This window comes from Castor canadensis, chromosome 7 (assembly GCF_047511655.1).
Source record: "Castor canadensis chromosome 7, mCasCan1.hap1v2, whole genome shotgun sequence".
Lineage (NCBI taxonomy): Eukaryota > Metazoa > Chordata > Mammalia > Rodentia > Castoridae > Castor > Castor canadensis.
In genome coordinates, this window is record NC_133392.1 from 30714735 (window position 1) to 30735992 (window position 21258).

The following is a 21258-nucleotide window of genomic DNA, read 5'->3' on the forward strand; positions in this document are numbered from 1 at the left end:
TAATACTAACTGAATTCCAGCTTAATGTAGAATATTTTCTCTAATATAATTCTTTAGCATCTTACTGGCCTCCATTGTTTCTGATGAAAATTCAGCTATTAATCTCATTATGTTCTCCTGCATATAATAAGTTCTTTCCTGTTCAACAATTTCACTTTGATTCTTTCTTTTAGCTTCTTTCTCTTTACTGAAATTCTTATGTGATAAATCAATAACATTATACCTCCTTTAATTCTTCATTATTCCCTTTATTTCTTACATATTTATAGTAGCAGTTTTGAAGTCTTTGTCTGCCAAGTCCAACATGAAAGCCTCCGAAGAGACAGTTTTTATCGACTGCTTTTTCTCCCACTGTGTATGGATTACACTTTTGTGTTTCTTTGCATACCTCATATTTTTGTTGTGGAAAAATAATATATATAAAAAGTGAGAGATTTATATGACCTTAAGAGAAATCAGAGTATAAAATAAGATATTTTAGACAATATGTAAGACAAATTGTGAATTCTTCATTGTCCATCCCAGAGGTTATTTTTATTATTTATTGTTTGTTTGTTTAGTTACTTAACTGGACTAATTCTGCCTCCCTTGCATCATGTAGCTACTAATACCTAATTTAAAAAAAAAATTTTAATTGTTTCAATTTTTTTTGTTTTGTTTATTTATTAGAATATAATAGTTGTACTAGGGGTACACAGGGACATTTACAAAAATGCTTACAATGTATCTTAGTTAGATTCATCTCTTCTGTCCTCCTTCATCCTCCCACTCCCTCCCCCTTCCCAGAACAATTTCAACAGGTCTCATTGTTCCACTTTCAACATGAATACATAGTACTTCCACTATATTCACCCTCCTTCACTCTTTCCTTATGCCTTCCTTGCTCCCACTGGTACTCTCTAGGGGTTGCTCTTAAGTCAATGTAGCTTAATGGTGAGCCAATGATTGATGAGAGGTTGTGCTTACCTTAAGCCAGGAAGGCTTCCATCTTTGCCAGTGGATCTACTAGTGAGCTGCAGAACACACTCTACATTTTGCAGTCCACAGGTCTGACTAGATTTTACTTTTTGACATGCCTTCTCATGTCTGATCTATGAATATCCTTGGTTTCTCATTCATGGGAGAATACATGGGTAGCTAGAGCACTCTCCAGTGTCTTGTTCTCCAGTGTCTCCTGAGTGTGTACAGCCTTCTGAATGAAAAGGGGATGTGTGAGATTATCAAGGCTCACTATAACTGTCTCATTCCCTAGGTCTCCGTTTAAATTTCTTATATGCCTGTTAGTCTGTGTCTTCCCCTACCAGAATCACAGCCTTAAGCTGTCTGAGACGTTGGCCTTCCTGGGCATGTGCTCCATTCCAATTCTAGTTTGCTAGCCCCAGTAGTGGAGCTGCTGGTTTTTAGGAATTTTTGTTCACTTTTAGAACTAAAGTGGGGCGAGAAGGTTTTGCTCAAAATTAGTTCACTCAACTACTTTTCTATTAGTGAACATTAAGATTTTCTCTGATTTTTCGTACAATGACCATCTTATGAAGGTTTTCCTTTTGACCATGTGTATTAGTTTCCTAAGTCTTTCCATACCAAATTATCATAAACCTTGTAGCTTAAAACATTAAAAATGTATTCTCACAGTTCAAGAAGCCCAAGTCTGAAATCAAAACATCAGCAGGGTTGGTTCCTACTGGAAGCTTTGAAGGAGAATCTATTCCATGTCTCTCTCCTTGCTTCTGGCAACTGCCAAAATACTTAGCATTGAAGCTTCCCTCCAGTCTTTGTATTTCTCATTACATAGTATTTTTTCCTATGTGACTGTGTAGCTGGACTTCCTTCCCCTTTCTGTTATAAAAGAGCGGTGTTGGATTTAGGGTTCACCCTAATCCAGTATGACCTCATCTTAACTGATTACATCACTAAGGACACTATTTCCAAATGAGGTCACATTCTTAGGTTCTAGTAGACATAAATTTTGAGGGATATTATTCAGCCCAGTATACCATTCATTATGAAGTTATCACATGAAAATAAGTATGGTCTTTTTTGTGAATGAGGTGATCTTTTTGTGAAGATTAATTTGAAAATACTGCTAGCCTGACTTGCTTTGTTAGGATAGTTCCTCAACTTAAGATAACTCACACCTCCTTTTTTTAGTTATTTTATTCATGCTGTTAAGAAAAAAGGCAGAGATCTGTGGATAAGAAAGTGTTGGCAGAGCCTCACTCTTCTCAATTCTAACTTACATGCCTGTTTTTAATCTAGAGCCAAACAACTATCGGACAATGCATGGCCGGGCAGTAAATGGCAGCCAGTTGGGAAAGGATTACATCCAGCTGAAAAGCATGTTGCAACCCATCCGGATTTATTCCAGAGCCAGCTTGTATGGCCCTAATATTGGGCGGCCCAGGAAGAACGTCATTGCTCTTCTAGATGGGTAGGTCAGAATATTTAGCTGTACACATGACATTGTCTAGTGAATGTATTTTATATATTCCTGTTTAAATGTTTGTACATTTCCCTGTTTATTTTCTTAAGAATAAAAGAGGAGCATTTTCCACAGTGTCTTACTCCAGTCTGAATCTTATCCTTTTTTAAACAATGGAAGAACTCATCTCTTCAGGCTTCTCATTATCGGTAGAGGGTGGTGGGATGGGGAAGGCAGATCACCATCTTCAGATTGAGAAGGATGCATTATTTGGAAAAAAATTTTTTTTATTGTTTTATTATTCATATGTGCATACAAGGCTTGGGTCATTTCTCCCCCATGCCCCCACCCCCTCCCTCTCCCCCCCCACCCCCTCAATACCCAGCAGAAACTATTTTGCCCTTATCTCTAATTTTGTTGAAGAGAGAGTATAAGCAATAATAGGAAGGAACAAGGGTTTTTGCTGGTTGAGATAAGGATAGCTATACAGGGAGTTGACTCACATTAATTTCCTGTGCGTGTGTGTTACCTTCTAGGTTAATTCTTTTTAATCTAACCTTTTCTGTAGTTCCTGGTCCCCTTGGAAAAAAAATTTAATATTCTAGCATTTCATGCTTCATTTTATACTTTTCACAAGTTGAGAAACACTACAAATATTTGTAGACTAAAGCACAACTGGACTGATAGATTCGTTAAGATATTCTGGAGAGTTTCTACCACTTGTTTTATTAAATTTTGACTGAATCTGACAGTCACTTTTTAGGCTTTGGCACAGATGAGGCACTCTGTTAAATGCTTTCTGACTCAGTCCTAGTGGTGGACCAGGCTGAAACTGGATAATGGAGACATCCATGCAGAGGAGCCTTGTCATACAGGGTCAGAGGAAATGCCTGACTATGAATTTGTTGCCAGTAAAGAGGTAGAATTACAGCTAAAGAGAGCCAGGGTAGCGTGAAGAAGGCTGAAGAAAAGGGACCCATGGTAGTATGAGAAAGGCTGAAGATAGATCTATGAAGAATCCAAGGTCCAAAGCAGAGATGTAATCAGAGCAGGAAGGGTACGAACAATGAGGTTAAGAAATTCAGGACTGTGTACCAAGACACACATTATATGCCTTGTTTTGTCATAGTCTGCAGTAGGAGTGATTCTTCCTACAGACTCAAAGATGAGTAAGATATTTTCCAGTGAAGTTAGAGAAATGCCGTGCAAGTATGAAATACACAAATGGATATGTAAGTACGAGATACATGTTTGTCTACTGAATGTCCCTCGTGTCTTGATGGTAGTTGTGACTCCTTCCTTTTCTTGTTACTTAGTCTTGATCTAAGCTTATGAACATAATAGACATTACTGAAGGTTTGTGAAGACAGAAGAACTTATACTGTAATATTATTAATAATCTGAAATTTAATGCTAGGCATTTTTCCTTTTATATAAGTCACCGTGTTCTTCAATTCCTGTTCTTTCCCCACTCTTTTCTCTCCTTCTGCTATACAAAAGTGTTTCATGACCTTATTCCCTACTTATAATGCAGCTGTGGACTTTTCTTTGCATACTGTTACTTAAATCTGAAATTACTGTGTGTATGTAGCATGGGGAAGAATGAGATGAAGAAGTTGGTTACATTTTTCCTGTTTTAATTAGTGAATGAGGATCACGTGTATTGAACTTTACTTACATTTTGTTGATTCATTAAAAAGCAAAGCTGATCGCTCTATCATTTAAGTCCACACAGTTATTATTTTAGACTATTCATTTCTTAAATGGTTTGATTAATATATTCTCTTATGACCCATAGTCCCCTTTCAATAGCATACCATATCAGTCATTTATTTATTCTGAAGATGTTTCTTAAGCAGCTACTATGTACTGTTAGGAACTGAGAATAAATTAATAAACAAAAACAGACACATTCTTTGCCCTCATACAGTATTCACTATGTTAGGAGGAGACACATAGACATTAATCAACTAAGCTTAAAACTAAGACAATAATGTTTCTATGAATGAATGAAAGGGCTCTGATTTAATTAAATTAGGAAAGTCATGGAAAAGAATACCTCAAAGAAGTGACCTATAAGAAGAAGGGTATTTAAGGTGTAATATGAAGGATGATTGAGAATTAACTAGACAAACAAGAGGTAAACAGTATCCATGTTTGTTTGTTTTTTTTTTTTTTTGAAAGAATGGAAAGCATGTACACAGACTGAGAATGAAAAATAGCTAGGATGGTAAGAGAAAGTTATAGTCAGTGAAGTAACAAGGAGTAATGTTATATAGAACCTTACAGACACAATTGAAGGGCTTGCAATTTCTTCTAAGTGCAATCAGAAAAATACAGAATGTTTCTAAGCTGGGGAGGGAAATGATTTGATTTATTGTATAGAAAGCATGTTGTGTCTACTCTGGAAAATGGGTTGAAGAGAAAGCAGGAAAATCAGTGAGGAGGTTGCTGCAGTAATATACAGAAAGAATGATGGGAACCTGGACTAGGGTGGTAGAAAGTATAGTTGGAGGTAGACTCCACAGGATGTGATGGTATTTGGATTAAGTGTATGATGATGTGATAGAGGGATTCATAAGTAATTAGGTAGATGGTGTGGACATTCACTGAGATGAGAAGGCTAGCGAATAACTAGTTCTGGGAATAAAATCATGACTTTGGTTGTCATGTTATGGTTATTATGATTGAATCTAAATATATATGTCAAAACTGTCATTGAATGTGAGTGAGGAGATTAATGTCTCAGCTAGAGATATTAATTTTGGGGGTGATTGTCATGAAAATGGGATTTAAATTCATAAAAATAGAGGATATAAGTTAGCGTGTAGGCAGAGCAGAGATAGAGACTTACTTAGGAAAGTTCGTTGTGGAACCTGAGCATATTTAAAAAGGAAAGAGAAGAGGAATGCCCTCTTGGTTAGAGGAAAAGGAGAAAATAAGGTACATCACTCTCCTTGAATAAGGAGAGTGAGCTCCTGGGTCAGGAAGTCACCAAATAGGAAGAGAGAAAAGTACCTTTGGGTTTGGCAACATACAGGTTCTTGTTGACCTTGAGCAACTGTTCAGGAGAGTGGTAGAAACTGAGGTTGGATTGTAGAAGCTTGAAGAATGAGTGGGGAGTAAGAAATTAGAATTTTTATTGTGAAGAAAGCCAGGAAAAAATGAAGATGTGTGGTCAAGGAAAGCTATAACAATTTACCCTTTTTAAATTGGGAGATAGTAGAACAGATTTGTAGATTGAGAGAATATACCCATGAGAGGAGAAGTGCTTAGAAGATACAAAAGAAGGATATAGCAAAAGTAAGGAGTCCTTTAAGGTTAGAAGAGATAGAACCCAGAGATATTGACCTTCATTAAATTGAGAGCAACAAGTCTAGGTTCATAAAAAGTAAGAAACATGATAACAAGCAAAGATAAAAGAAATGAGCATGTGTTGTGGTTTGAATATGAAATGTCCCCCACAGGCTCATGTCGTTGAAAGCTTGGTCCCAGCTTGTGGCACTGTCTTGGAAAGTGCTGGACCCTTAGGCAATGGGGCCTAACTGGAGGAAGAGGTCACTGGGGGCAATTTCTTGGGAGATACATTTTGCCAGGGCCCCTTCATCTCTCTCTCTCTCTCTCTCTCTCTCTCTCTCTCTCTCTCTCTCTCTCTCTCTCTCTCTCTTCTCTCTCTCTCATTCCTGGCTGCTATAAGGTGAGCAGCACTACCCCACCATCCTCTCACTACCATGATGTTTAGATGTTTAGCCTCACCTCAGGGCCCAATCAATTGAGCCAACCAACCATGATCTGAAACTTCTGAATCCAAGAGCCAAAATAAATCCTTCCTCCTTTTAATTGTTTCTCTCAGATATTTGTCACATCAAGGAAAAGTATGTGACTGGGGTGATGTGGAGGCAAAGGATGGACTGCACTTCCTCCATATCCTGAAATTCAAACAGTACTCGAAAGACTATGGAAAATCTCGCAGAGTAAGGAAAGATACTAATGAACATTTTTATGGGCCAGGAAAAAAATGGAGGTTTAACTTTCTTAATGTATATGTTCCAAATAGATAGTGAAATATAAGTAGAAACACGTAAACCGCCCCAGAAACTTGAACTAACAGTAACAGAAATGTCAGCACTCTAAATTACTAGCTCTGTAGTCCTTTCCAATCCTTGTGGTTAAACAGATATAATTTTACATAGATGTGATCATTGTATATGCATCATTTTGAGTTCTGCATTTCTTACTCATGGTTTCATATGGCTCTTTCCTTATTTCTACATAGTTTTCATATTTGCAATTCTTCATACCAATAAAATATTCCATTGCACTAACGTACCAAAGTCCTCCTAAGCATTTTCTCACTGTTGGGCATTTGGACTACTTCCAGTTTCTGTCAGTAATATATAGCACAACCATAAACATCTTTATACAAATAGGATTTTTATTTCTTTTGAATTATGTCGTTGGGCTATATTCCAAAAATCTGGGTTTCTGGGTCAAAATATATGATAATTTTTATGGCTTTTGTATCTGTTGCCAAATTTCTTTTCAGAATAATTTCACCAGGTTGTAGGGCAGTTGCGAATTAGTGTGTCATTTCTCCCAATATCCCACTGCAGTGAACATTGTCATCTTTATGAATGCACTCTATTTAAATTAATGTAAGATTGTGTCACATGCTTGTTTATATTTGAATTATGTTAACTTTGAAAAAGAGCTGAAAATTTTCCAAATCCTTACGTCATTTTTGTTTCTCTTAACCCAAGTTTGGTTAATAACACAATAATTATTTGCCTGAGGCCTATACTGGGAGGCTATTTTTTACGATTTTATTAGCATATAATAGTTGTACAAGGGGGTACACTGTGATATTTACATATGTGTTTAAAATATGTCTTACTTGGATTTACCCCCTCCATTGTCCTAACTCTTCCCTCTCCCTTCTTCTTAGAACAATTTCAACAGGTCTCATTCTTCTGTTTTCATATATGGATACAAAATACATCCACCATATTCACAATCATTCCTCTTTTCCTTGTGCCCATCCCTGCCACTGGTATCCACCCCCAGAAAAGATTTATTTGTCCCTCCTGCCCTCCTTTTTTTTTTTTTTTTTTTTTTTTGACTAAGTGTGGATTGATAGTCCAAGGGAGTTTTTCCTTGGTACTTTAGGTCTGTATATATCATGTTTTAATTAAATTAATCCCCTCCCCCATTACTTACTCATTCTTTGTCACAATGCTCCCCTAATATTCAACAGTTTGCTGTACTGTGCATTATATTATATTGAAATATAGATGGTTGTTTCAATATTTTTCATTCTCTAAAACTTTATCTCTCCCACCCTGAGAGGCTAGTTTAGATCCACTTCTCTGCTTTGTTCATATACTCAGTTATTAACCATTGCTATTTCAGACTTCTTAGTATCACTCGTGAACCATCTTTTTATTTAAAACCCTTTCATTTTTCTTTTTAAATGATTTCTCTGTATGTAATCTCAGAATCTAGTAATTCTAGAATCTGCTCTAGATTTTTGAATAGTCTTCTTTCTTTAAATACAACATCTGGCCAAATCAATCTTGCTTAAAACCAAAACCTTTTAGGGTCTCTGTCTGCCTAAATTGCATCTAGGAAGCAGCCCTGCCACCTTATACAACCTGCCTTCCAGCTACATCGAAGTGTATGTGAATTTGGGAAGATGCCATACTCTTTTACCCTTACACATTTTTATTTTGTGTCATTTTGTTTGGATTACTCACCACCCTCTTCTCTTGTTTTTCCCCTTTCCTAGATCTTCTTTTACATTTCAGATAGGATTTCCCCAGGCTATGACTATTTTTCTCTTACAGCACTTGTCATGTTGATAATGTATTGCTTTACATACTTGTCTCCCTTCATAGACCATGGACTAGGATCGAGACTCTGTCAGTCTTATTCTTTCTGTATTCTTAGACCCTAGGAATGGAGTAGTTATCTTACAAATGTTAGTTGAGTGAGTTATATTTGTCTTATTTAACAACTGGCTGTAAGTCTATCAGATATGAAAATAGCATGTATAATTGTGACTGTGAAGCATCAAAAATCATTATATAGTACTATGAATGAAATATGGTGATGTTTATAAGTCATTATAATTTTTATAGAGTTTTATAGAGTCAAACCAGGTTTTAAGCTTTTTTACATAGGAAGTTATAGGAATAAACAGGGCTATCTTCCCAGTTAGGATATGAACGCCATTAGAACAGAGATAGAATCTTCATGTTTGTATTTTCAGGGATAGCATGTTGCCTGAAAAATGGGAAGTGCTTAATAAAATGCTTGTTTTATTGTTTTATTTCCTCATTCAGGAACTGGCTATTCCTAGCCATTGATTTTTATCTAAACATGTGAAGAATTGTTCTTTAGGGTCATATCAATTTTCTCTGTTTTTCTTTTATAAACTTTTATGCATCCTCTATGTGATGACAATTTTATATTAATTCATTGCTTTACTTTTACCTTGAAACATATTTTATTGTTGTAGAAGTTTATTGTAATTGTTCTTGTCTTACATTGATCAGCAAGCTCTGTCCATAAAATAGAGACCCCAGGCAAAAGAGAAACTTGTCTAAGAAGTCTGTGATTTCAAAAGTAGGAACAATTTATACCTGTGACCCAGAAAAAGATCCTAGTCCCCAATTTATAAATAGTAAAAGAAGGCCAAAGACATGAGAAAGAAACCAGTGGCACAGAATCAAAGATTAACAGAAATAAATTAAACAATTGCTCTAACAAGAACTATAATTCAAGACCGGCACTTTAAAAATAAAAATCTATGATTAGAATTCTTATAAAGATACACACTTATAAAGTAGGTAAGATATTGAACTTAAAAAGTAAAAATACATCTCTATGAAAAAATACAGTCAGAACAAAAATGTTTTTGAAACTGAACATATACTTGATGAAATAAAGTCTTATAAAGGGTAGGTGATGCTCACTTAGATGTAACACTGTCTAAGGCTATTCTATTCTAACAGAAGAGCTAAAACTGGGTCATTTGTAGAGAACAGAGATGTATGTCCTCATAGCCCTGGAAACTGGGCAGTCCAGGACCAAGGTGTTGGTATCCGGTGAGGGCCTTCTTACTGTGTCATCCCATGGCAGAAGATCAAAGAGAGGGCTGAACTAGTCCAGACCAATGAACCACTCCCTTACTAAGAGCATTAATCCTTCCATCTCTTAGAGGGTTCATCTCCCGATACCACTGCATTAGAGACTAACTCTCTAACACATGCTTTTGGGGAAATTCATTTAAGCCACAGTAAACACTAAAAGCATAAATGATACAAAGAAAACATTGATAAATTGGACTTTATAAGATTAAGAACTTTTGTGCATCAAACAAAATTTTCAAAAATGTGAACACAACTGGGTACCAAACAGGCTCATGCCTGTAATCTGTAATTCAATCTATCTAGGAGGCTGAGATTGGGAGGATCAAGGTTTGAGGCCAGCCCAGGAAAAGAGTTTATGAGACCCCATCTCTAAAAAACAACCAGAGCAAAATGGACTGGAGTTGTGGCTCAAGCAGTAGAACACGTGCTTTGAAAGTGCAAAGGCCTAAATTCAAGCCTAGTCCCACAAAAAGAAAAAATGTGAGCAGATAACACATAGAATGGAAGAAAATATTTGCAAATCGTGTATCTGATAATAGACTTTTATCCAGATTGTATATAAAGAGTTCTTACAACTCAGAAATAAATAGAATAAATAACCTAATTGAGTTACAGGTAGAAACAATTTGAATAGACATTTTTCCTGAGAAGATATACAAACGGCACCTCAGTAGATCCTTAACAGCGTGAATTATTAGAGAAATTCAAATCAAAGCCACAATAAAACACCACTTCACACCCACCAGGATAACTGCAATCAAACCACAACCAAAAAGACATACTATAACATGTCTTGGAGTACAGAAAGAAAAACTGAAACCCTCATATATTGCTGGTTGGAAGATAATCTGGAGCAGCTGCTTTGGAAAACAGTCTGGCAGTTACTCAAAAGATTAAACGTAATTACCATGTAACTCAGCAATTTCACTCCTAGGTATATATCCAAGAGAAATGAAAACATATGTCCACACAAAAACTTGTTCACAAATATGCATAAAGGCAATATTCATAATTTCCAAAATGGAAACAGTGAAAATGTCCATTAACTGATGAGTGCTTACATGAAAATGTGGTATATCCATACAATGGAATATTATTAGACAATAAAAATGAGTGAAATACCAATACACACTCAATGAAAGAAGCCAGTCACAAAGGCCTTACATTGTATGATTCTCTTTATATAAAATGTCCAAAATAAGCAAATCTGTAGAGTATATTAATGGCTGCTTAGTGCTAATGGGTAGGGGGTTTCTTTTTGAAGTCATAAGTATTATAGAATTAGATTAGGTTAAGGGTTGCACAGGTCTGTAAATATAATAAAAACTACTGAATTGTACACTTATATGGATGAATTGTATGGTATGTAAATCATATCACCAAAAGTTATTAAGGGTCTCATAAAATAACTGGAAGATAAAACCAAGAAAATGTCTCAAATAGTGTTAGAGATAGAAAAGTTGAGATAAAATATTTGCCAATACAGAGGATCAATACCTCCTACAAAGCTGTCTTGTAGGAGATACAGATCCACAAGTGAGGAAGAAAAATAAGGACGCAGAAAAATGAAAACCTTACTAACCTTGACAATGTAGAAATAAAAGAACAGTTGATAGAGAATAGATGATAGAAATGGACAGAAAAAAATATGTATAGACAGGCTGATGTTCTAATGTTAAGTATGGGGTCCAGAAATTCTTGTCTAACCATCAGAATAATAAATGGAGAGGCAAAGAGGAAGTTTGGTGTCTCAACACATGGAATTCGCTTAACTCTCAGAATGTCTGTGGCAGCACCTCCTGGGGAATTTCAGTTCTACGAGATATTAACATCATGTGGAAAGAAAAAATAAAAGGTTCCACTGTCAAGTAAGTTTGGGAAATACTGGGACCCAAACAGCTACTTAAACACTTTGTGACACCTTTATTATATTTAATTCTGAATCTCCAAGAAAGAGAGTTAGAATTCAGAATTTCCTGAACCTTACCAGAGCCCTATTTCCAGAGACCCGCCTGAGGTACTAATATTCCACCGGCATGTTTAGACCACATTTACTTAGAATATGAGCGCTGCTTTGGTTGAGGGATTGCAGTAGAGCCAACATTAAAAAATATTACAATTTGGAAAATTCAGAGAATTTAAGACTACATCAAGAAGCCTTATTTTACTTCGTTTTTCATTCTTGTCCCTCTCCAATCTAGTCACCACTGTTTCCAGAAAATTCTTTTACAAACATAATTCAGATTATGTCAGTCACGTGTCAAGGCTCTTTAGTGACTTTTCATTGTTCCTAGAATAAAATTTCATCTTCTTACTCTGTCCCACAAGACGCTACTGTGAATGACCTTGCTGTGGTCCCATCTTCACTTTTCTTTCTACCACTCTGCCTTTTTCTACACTCCAGCCTCCCTGGTCTGGTATATTCTCAAGTCCTACCTGTCATGTTCTTCTCTGTCCTTGACACATGGCTGGCTGCTTCTCATACATTAAGAGTCCTTCCTTGAGTAACCTAGCTAAATAATTCTCTGTTAACATATCCTCTTAGTTCTTTTTATAACATTTATCACAATTTGTAAATGTGTCCTTTGTTTACTTGTTAGTTATAGGTTAAAGCTCTTTGAGGTTAAAAAGCATATCTGTTGTGTTTACTACTGTATATTCAGTATTGGCAAAAACCTAGTACATTGTAGGTGCTCACATTTGTTGAATGAGCACATGAACAATGGAAGCTATCCCCACGTTCTACAGAGTTGCTAGCAGAATATATTAATGTGAACCTGAGTTACAACAGAAAGCTAGATAGAACTTTCTACTCCCACAGAGACCCAGAAAGCTTTGGCAAGCATTCAAATTTGAGCAAACGGGATACAAACAGAACAAAATTAGGAAGCAGATAATGGTCTTTGCCAAGTGCTATATGTTCAATGGTCAACAAACTAGAAATAGAAAAAAAGGTCTTTTTCTATCCAGAATTTCTATCTTTGGTTGTGTGTAAGTACTGATACTTTACTGTGCGAAATGCTGACAGATGGCTCTGAAGGCTGTATTTAGATGGGTAAGGACAGAAACTTCACTGTTTTACTTAGCATAGGATTCCATTATTACTTTTGTGGGCCCTAGGCACTTTGACTTCATGTACCCCTTCTTCCTTTAAGTCATACTAAGTTTCATGACTTCACTGGTGTAAAAACAAATACATCAAAACATTTTCTTGAATTTGAAACTCTATTTTCTTTTTATTTTAACCTGAGGCCCCTAGAAGTATTGTGGGTCCTAAACACTGTGCCTTTTGTGCCTGATGGTGGAGTCAGCCCTTCCTACACATCTCAAGAAGAGAATGCAAATGGAGACAAAGATAAGTTTGGAAATTTATTTGCTGCCACACCAGTCCTGGACATCAGCCTTCTCACAGGGGATTACTAATAAATTATTTCAGAAGTATCTTTCTTTCCTCTCTCTCTCTCTTTCTCTTTTTTATTAGTCTATATTAATTGTACAAAGGAGTTTTATTGTGATATTCCATATATTCATATAACGTACATTGATCAAATTCACCTCCTTTATTATTCTTTCTCATTAACCCTCCTCCCTTTAAAACCAATTTTAATGGGTTTCATTCTCTTTTTATACATGCATGTGAATTACGTCAGTCATATTTACCTACCCCTTTCACACTCTCCTCTCACCCCCCCCCCTCCCGCTGATTCCTACCCTCCAAACAGTTCCTCCATTTTGTACTCCTGTCATGTTTTTAGGTCTAGATTCTGCCATATTTGTCTTTCTCTGAGGTACCTTTCAGCTCTAACGTTTTGAATTTTAAAATACTTAGATTAGCACAAAACAAACAAAACCTTCCCAATGAATCATCTACCATATATCAACAGCCTGCTGTTTTCTCCTGTAGTGATCAAGATGGCAAGATGGTGAGGAGCACACACTTTGTACCCAGATACAACCCAGATTGTCTACTGTCTGGGTCATTCTGAGGAACCATTTAGTCTCTCTAAAGCTTCAGTTTCTTCATCTGTAAAATGAGTCTAATTAGATTACCTATTTCTTAGGTTTGTTGTGAAGATAAATGATGTAATAAATTTAAAGTGCTTAGCACAACTCCTGACATATGGTGACACCCACAGAAATGATGGCTGCAATCATTAAGAACAGATGTGTTTTCAAGATAAAAAGATGGACAGGCATGCTGGCTCATGCCTGTAATCCTAGCTACTCAGGAGACAGAGATGGGGAGGTTTGTAGTTTGAGGCCAGATTGGGCAAAAAGCTTGTGAGACACCACTTCAACCAATAAAAGCTGGGCATGGTGGTGCATACCTGTCATACCGGCTTCTGGGGAAGCATAAATAGGAGCATCATAGTCCAGGCCATCCCAAGCATTAATGGGAGACCCTATTTGAAAAATGCCTACAGCAAAAACGTGCTAGAGGCATGGCTCACACGGTACAGTGTGTGTCTGGCAAGGACAAAACCGAGTTTAAACCACAATACTGTAAGAAGAAAAAGACAGGTTTTAGTCCTTTTTTTTTTTTACATATGACTTGGATGTAGACTTCTAAGCAGTGCAGAAAACTGAGTGAAGAAGGAAAGTAGGAAGGTTAGCCACAATAACAATCAGTATAACAACAGCAATCACAATTCTGCTTTCTTATGCCACCTTCTTGCTTGTCGTGGGAAGATGCACAGCTGGGGACAATTTGGTGCACGTAGTAATTGTTGTTCCTAATAATTGTTCTGTCTTATTTCAACTCTGAAAGCATTATATGACTTCACTAACCTACAGGACAAGAGAAGAGAATAATGTATTTCTCCCAGTTCATAAGAAGAAAATTTACCCTTTTAGCCTCTAGAGAGAAACCAAAGATGTTCCATGCTCATTAGTAGGGAAGCACTGGCCACTGCCCCAGCACTGTCTGCTCCCTAGCTCAGAACTGTGTTAATGATCCAACACTTCTAAACTTACTTTCTTTTATTTTTATTTTTTGCCTAGAAAGGACTTCTTTGCTCACTGGAAAATAGCGTAATCCCTTACCCCAGCTCAGGGTTATGAGTTACTGCTATTATGCAGAACATTTCTCTCTGCCTCTAACATCAGAAAAGTCAGTTTGGGATGGAAGTTGGAAAGAACGTTGGAGAGGGAGGCTGGTGTGCTGGAACGTAGACTTAGATCTGACACTTTACAAGTCAGATGGTCTTGGACAATATTCTTCCTCACCTTCTTTTCCATTCTTTTCTTCCTTTCCCTCTTCTTTTCTTATGACCTTACTTTCTTCTCTGAGAATGTTCTACCTCACAGGTGCTGCTAAGACCAAAATTTGTCAAAAGTGTCGTTCATGAATCCTCCTGTAATTGAAACACCTAGAAAGATTGTTAAAATGCAGCATGATTCTTAAGATTCATCTTAGACCTGCCAAACCAGAAGGTGTGGGGATGGGACCCAAATATTGTCATTTTGAACAAAGACTCGTTACCCAAAGTATGAGAATCACTACGTGTGTTATAGACAGCAGACTTTACCTTTACTTCAGATCAGGAGTGGAGGTAAACAAATGTGAGGCTCACAAGCCAAAACCAGGAAAAGGATGTTCATATTTACCAAGTGCCAACAGTGTGTTATCACTGCTTTTGTTCCTTATGTACATTCTTGTTAATTGTCACAACATTCTTGGGGAGTAGATGCTGTCTCTCAATACAAAATATAAATGCTTAAATAACTTATCCAAGGTCACATGGCTACTGGACTGTGGTGCCAGCTCTCAAATCAGATATCTATCTTACTCCTACCCTCATTTTCTTTCTTTCTCCTCTGAGGTATTGTTTGCCTGAATTTTCACCTTTCCATAAGCCAAACAGTTGAAAACACAAAATGAGATATAATCCATCTTCACCACAGGCCAGAGCATTCATTCCCATAGAGTCAGTTTCTTACCAAGGATTCAGCTTTTGGAATGTTTGTTTTTCTGTGTGAAATTCATAATGACATCCCGATGCATTTTTTTCCTCCTTCCCACCAGGCTGCACAGCCAGGGCAAATCATATTGAGTCAGTTATAGCCCTTTTTACTTGAATCCAAGTCTTTACAACTTCCTCAGCAGCATTTTGGACTGTCTATCATAATATTCCTCTAACCAGCCCCTTCCAGCTCCAGCCAGAGCCTTCCAGATGTATTTTAGCATCCTTTCTCTATCCCCCTTCTTCTCCTTTTCCCTTCGTTCTAATCAAGGATTAGAACTGGTCCTCCTATGTGTCATTCCCTCACACATGCCTCTGCCTTGTTCCAGATGATATCCTGTAGCCTCCCTCCTCCCAGCTCCACATTGGCAGCAAATTGGCTTCATCTTGGGGGCCAGTTCCAGGTAACAATGCCTGGCAGTCTATCTTGAGAAAGATTCTTAAGCCAATTTCCAGACAAGTGAGGGAGTGTTAAGAAGCTCCCAGTGTCTGCCATGGGCTTAAGAAAAGGAACAGCACCATAAAGATGACAAGTCTACCATCTCTGCATGGCTATGACAAGGACTTCAGAGCTGGGTTTGAATCCCAGCTTGGCAATGTTTTAACTGGGTGACCTTGAGTACAGTTTCTTCACCTATAAAATGAAAGTGATAGTCTTATAGGTTTGTAAAATATGCCTGTCATTCAGTAAATGGTAGTGAACATATGTTTTTCTTTCTTCATTCATGGTCCTCCTTGAAATAAACCTCCTAGATATAACTTTTATCAACAGAGAGATTGGTTGATCTGGGCATGTCAGGGCACATCTATAATCCCAGCTGTGAGGGAGACAGATGCAGGAAGATTGAGAATTTGAGGCCAGCCCAGGAAAAGTTAGTGAGACTCTAAACAAAATGAAAACAAAAAGGGCTAGTGGGTGGGACATGAGTTTAATCCCCAGTATCATAGAAAGAGAGAGAGAGAGTCTTGTCCATCTCAAATCTTATCTATTAAAGTCTCTATCAATTTGTTAAATGAAGGGAAATATAAGTTCTCAGAGAGGAGCCTAAATAGGGATCCTTACTAGCCATTAAAGTCAACAAACATATAGGTTTTCAGCTTATCCATCTACTGCTAGTGTAGAAGTATATAGAAGTAGGATGGGAAGGGGAGAGGGAGAAAGGAATGAGAGATTCAGGAAAGGATGACCAAATGGAGGGAAGGAGAGAGAGAGGAGATACCAATATTTCATTAGTTTATGCAGCACCTGGTGTAACTCAGTAGATAATGAGCATGGAAAAGTTAAGTGGCATTGGACCAAGTGGAAAATGTCCCAAAATTTGCTATTTATCTGGAGTTCAGCTTAGTTTACTATAACCCACAATGGATAGTTTTCTCACGTGTTTTTCCTAGACTTTTGCATAAAATGATTGTTATGTCTTATTCACGCTAATTACATAACCAAAGATTCTCTTTGTGGACAAGAAAGGCCAGGCTGTTGTACTCTCACTGAAGTATGTACTCACTTAGACATCCAGTTCCCTGTGAAGGTTTTGTTCTCTTTCCTGGGAGCAAATTTCAGAATCCAGTTTTTAGGGTTGTTCTTTGTGGTCCAGAAATAGAAATCAAGCCCTGAAGACCATGACTAAAGATGGGCCTTATTATAAGAGAGTTGTGATATGCCCTGGGAGAGAAGGCTCAACCATATTTCAGATTCGTCATATGTGCAGGTGGATAACAAAGGAAAGAAATTCTCCCAGATTTGGAGTCCCCTGGGGAAGGAAAGGAACTCTCACAATGAAAAGGGATATTTTGTTCTTTTCTATAGCAGCAGCTTGGCTCCGATGGGAAAGACATCATCCCCCCCATACCGAAATGTCTGCCTGGCACTGGCCAATTTCCTTTGATACAGGACCCTGTTCCTTTCCCTCTGTTACCCTTCTTAGCATGACTGGAGGTCAGCATGAAGGCAAACAATCCTCTTCTGAGATCATAATCCAAATTTCTGTCATCATAATTCAGGTATGGAAACATCCAACTTTGGAAAACCCAAATCTTCTGTTCTTGTCAACATTCACATCCTGGATCTTCTTTAATTTGTACATTCAGACTAAATTGAGGTATTAGAATGGAAGAAGGTGGTTGGAAATCTTCAGTAATACCAGAGCCTAAACAGAAATTCACTTTTCCAGGTGTATTTCGCTCCTAAGAGCACTACTCTGTGTGCATGTTATTCTGCCTCTAATATCACTGTTGCTGAGCATTTTGCAGCTGTTTTAAAAATTGTTCATTTATGTGGCTGGGGCCTGTTTCTGAGAACCAGACAGAACTAGAAAGCAGAAGAATCCATCAATGTTAAAGCTGAAGTACCAAACTATGATCTTTTGGATTTCTTGTCTTCCACAGTGCCAATATAGATACAAAAGCAGAGACTAGAAATGATACAGCTACAGAGTACATATTGAAGGCCCTAATTATCAGGGAAGGAGCATGGAGGTGGGGAGAAGAGCCCAAACTCATTGACTATAGTATCTGTTCCTGGGGGTTTTGTCCAGTTTCGTTTAGGTGTTATTTATTTGGTTGGTTTTCCTTTATTTAAAAAATATTTAAAGCTCTCTGACAACAAAATATTTACACCTATGATGAGTCTTTTGCATTTCTCAAAAAAACCAAGGTGTGTCTGTCCAAGCTGAGAGTATTTGGAAATGCATATTTTGTCTGACATTATTTGTAAATTTGATTTTTCCTCCTCAGAATAAGTATAGAAATGCTTATGTATGCTTGGTCTCATCATTTTGCTAAGAAAGAAAAAGGAGCCAGGCATGGTGGTGCACTGGCACTCGGGAGGCAGAAACAGGAGGATCATGAGTTTGAGGCCAGCCTGGGCTGCATAGTGAGTTTGATGCCACCCTGAACTACACAGCAAGAACCTGTCAAAAGAAAAAGAAGGAAGAAGAGGAAAACAGAAAAACAGAATTTATAGCAATGGTCACGTGAACACATATTAAATAATGGTGTGTACTCAAAGTTAGGTAAATCAACTTTGCTACTGCTTCAATATAGTACTAAAGTTACAATGGATAATAATATGATTTTTTAAAAAATATTAAATATTTTTGTGATTAAAATAGCTTTAAAACTGTAATGACACCAAGCTATATTTTAAGACCTTGATTCTTATACAAAATAAGATATCAGGTGAAGATCTGATATGCTTTCTTTTCCAAGAGACAACAAATCACACAGTGCCACTTAAAACAAAACCTTCAGTTTTCCATATACTAAGTTTCTTTTCATGCAATAAGTTCTTAAATATAATTTTTAAAAAATCAATTCTGTTCTGCAGATTTCCTTACTAATTCCTAAGCTAGGACTGTTTTAGTCATTATAGCTTTATGGTGTATTTTAATATATGATAGAAGAAATAAATGCTCCTTTATTTCAGTTTTCCTGAATTTTCTTGGCTTCTTCTGGATAAAGATTAGAATAATTTTGTAAAGTTTCAAAAATATCTGTGAGGATTTTTTTCATTATAATTTCATTAAACCCATAAATTAGTTTAGCGAGAATAATTGATTTTTCCTCTCCAGGATCATGGTAGGGTTTTTTAAATTTTTACAGATTTTATTTTAAAATACTTCTCTGTAAAGTACCTAATATCATATTTATGGGTTGAGCTTATTTCATGTTTTATTATAGATTTTATGAGTTTTCTTTGAGAGACATTGGGTACGGGTGTAGAGCGATATCGTTTACATTAGGTTTCACTAACTATAATTTTCCCATTTTGGCAATGTTGCTTTTAATCATGGAAGGCTACTTAAGGACTTAGTGAACATCTATAGTAGAGCAAACTGCCCAATGCATGAGGTCTCTAGATTACACTACCATGAAGTGCTAGTTTCCAGTTTCCAATAGGCCAAAAGCAGAGCATTAATGATTTTTTCATCCTAATTTTCTTGTGAATATGCAGCTGTTATCATCAATGACTATTTACTTCTGGTTGTTTGAGGCATATTCAGGTGGATTAGACTATACCCACCAACATCAATGTTCCTCGGTACCACTGCTGCTGTTAAAATGTTGACAGTCCTCTCTTTCTCTAGCATACCAACAGGGCTTCTCAACTGTGTCTTTTTGTTGTTGTTGTTCCATACCCACATTTCAAAGCCTCAAGTCTCCTGCCAGATTATCTACACTAGTACCTTTTCTCTTTACTCTAGGCAGAGTAATCTTCCTAAAACTTTAATCTTGATGCTCTTTTGGTTATGTTTAAACACAGGATAAATCCAACAAACACACATGAAGGAGAAGCTAGCAACATTTCATTGTATTTGGTTGGCTCTTAGTCATACAAAGGTAAACAGGGCCTGAACTAGCATCTTGTTGCTAGGGGATAAAGGCCAGATTTGTTAGCATTGCAAGCCAGCTCCTGGAGATCTGGGTGGCCTGACCTCCTGCCAATTCCCTTATCTGTTCCCTGACATCCAGCCATACTGGACCCTGAGAATGCAGCTCACCCTTGAGTCTTCCTTGGTTTGCTTGTACTGTTCTTTGGGCCGCTCGTCATAGCAAAAAATCATGTACTCCACTTGAGGTAAGATTCAATGTTATGTATGACATGAAACTTTTCTCAGTCTCTATCCCTTTTACTAACATAGAAGATAGTATGCCAGTAGAATAGCACACAAGAACTTTGGTAGTTAATTGCCTTCATGTCTGTCTCCTGGGTTTCATTGTGGTTTTCGTACACCAGGAACCCTGAGTCAGGCACCTTTTGATACCTGCATTCAGCACATTGTCTTATGAATAAGCTTTGAAGAGTTCAACTTTGTGAGAGGAAGGCAACTAGAAAGAAGGTGCTCAGGCCATTTATCTTTTTCTGGTAAATATGGTAGTGTCTTCTCAAGACAAAAATTGAATTTATTTTCATTCTAGGGTTGCACTGTACTTCTTAGCCTTAGTGAAAACAACTTGGAGGTAGCCTAGGATGCTAGCAAGTGGGGAGGATTTGGAATCCAATCTTGGGTTTCATCCACACTGGCTCTGTGAATATGAGCAAGTCACACAACCTTCATGAGACTCAGCCTCCTCCATTGCAAAATAGGAATATCTACCTAATGGTGCAGTTTTGAGAATTATGTAAATATATTTATGTAGATTTAAATATATAGATATGAAGCCAAAACATGTAATAATGAGAAATCTCTATACATGTCAGTGTTACTTTCATTATGGTTTTTATATGAATATAAAGATAGTTTTACATAAAACATTCCTATTTTAGTGATTTTAGAAATTATTTTGGAGGAGCAAATACCATGTAAATATATATATATATATATATATGCATACATGTATATAAATTTTTATTTTCCTTTTAAAAATTGTAGCTATGATTGTTTGATTTTTCTAAACTTTACAATATCCTGGGGAGAAGGTGCAGAATTTCATCTCCTTCTGTTTATTTGTAGACCATCCTACTTCTAAGAGCATCACCAAGTCTTCGCTGTTCAGTGTGTACATGAGGCTGGGATAGTACCTTCAATAGGAACCTGTTTTCCTTCTCTCTGTATTTTTCTGTTTTCCCTCTCTGTATTCCAACAAGTACTGGTTGTGTGCTTTTTGACTCAGGGTAGCACATGGCAGGATGGAAAAGCCAAAAGTGCACAAACATTTCTGACTTTTTAATTCCAAAATGGAAATCCTAGGCAAAGGGAAAGAAACAGTGAGAAGAGTAAAGTTA

At 37.0% G+C, this 21258-nt stretch overlaps 1 protein-coding gene across 1 annotated transcript in view; it reads left to right on the forward strand.

Annotated features, from left to right (window-relative positions):
• Nucleotides 1–21258, forward strand: part of Hpse2 (heparanase 2 (inactive)) — a 663188-nt gene that overhangs the window by 418434 nt on the left and 223496 nt on the right. The window contains exon 5 of the mRNA XM_074078564.1: nt 2257–2428. Within this exon, the coding sequence (XP_073934665.1) occupies nt 2257–2428 (172 nt within the window). The remainder of the gene's footprint in view (nt 1–2256; nt 2429–21258) is intronic.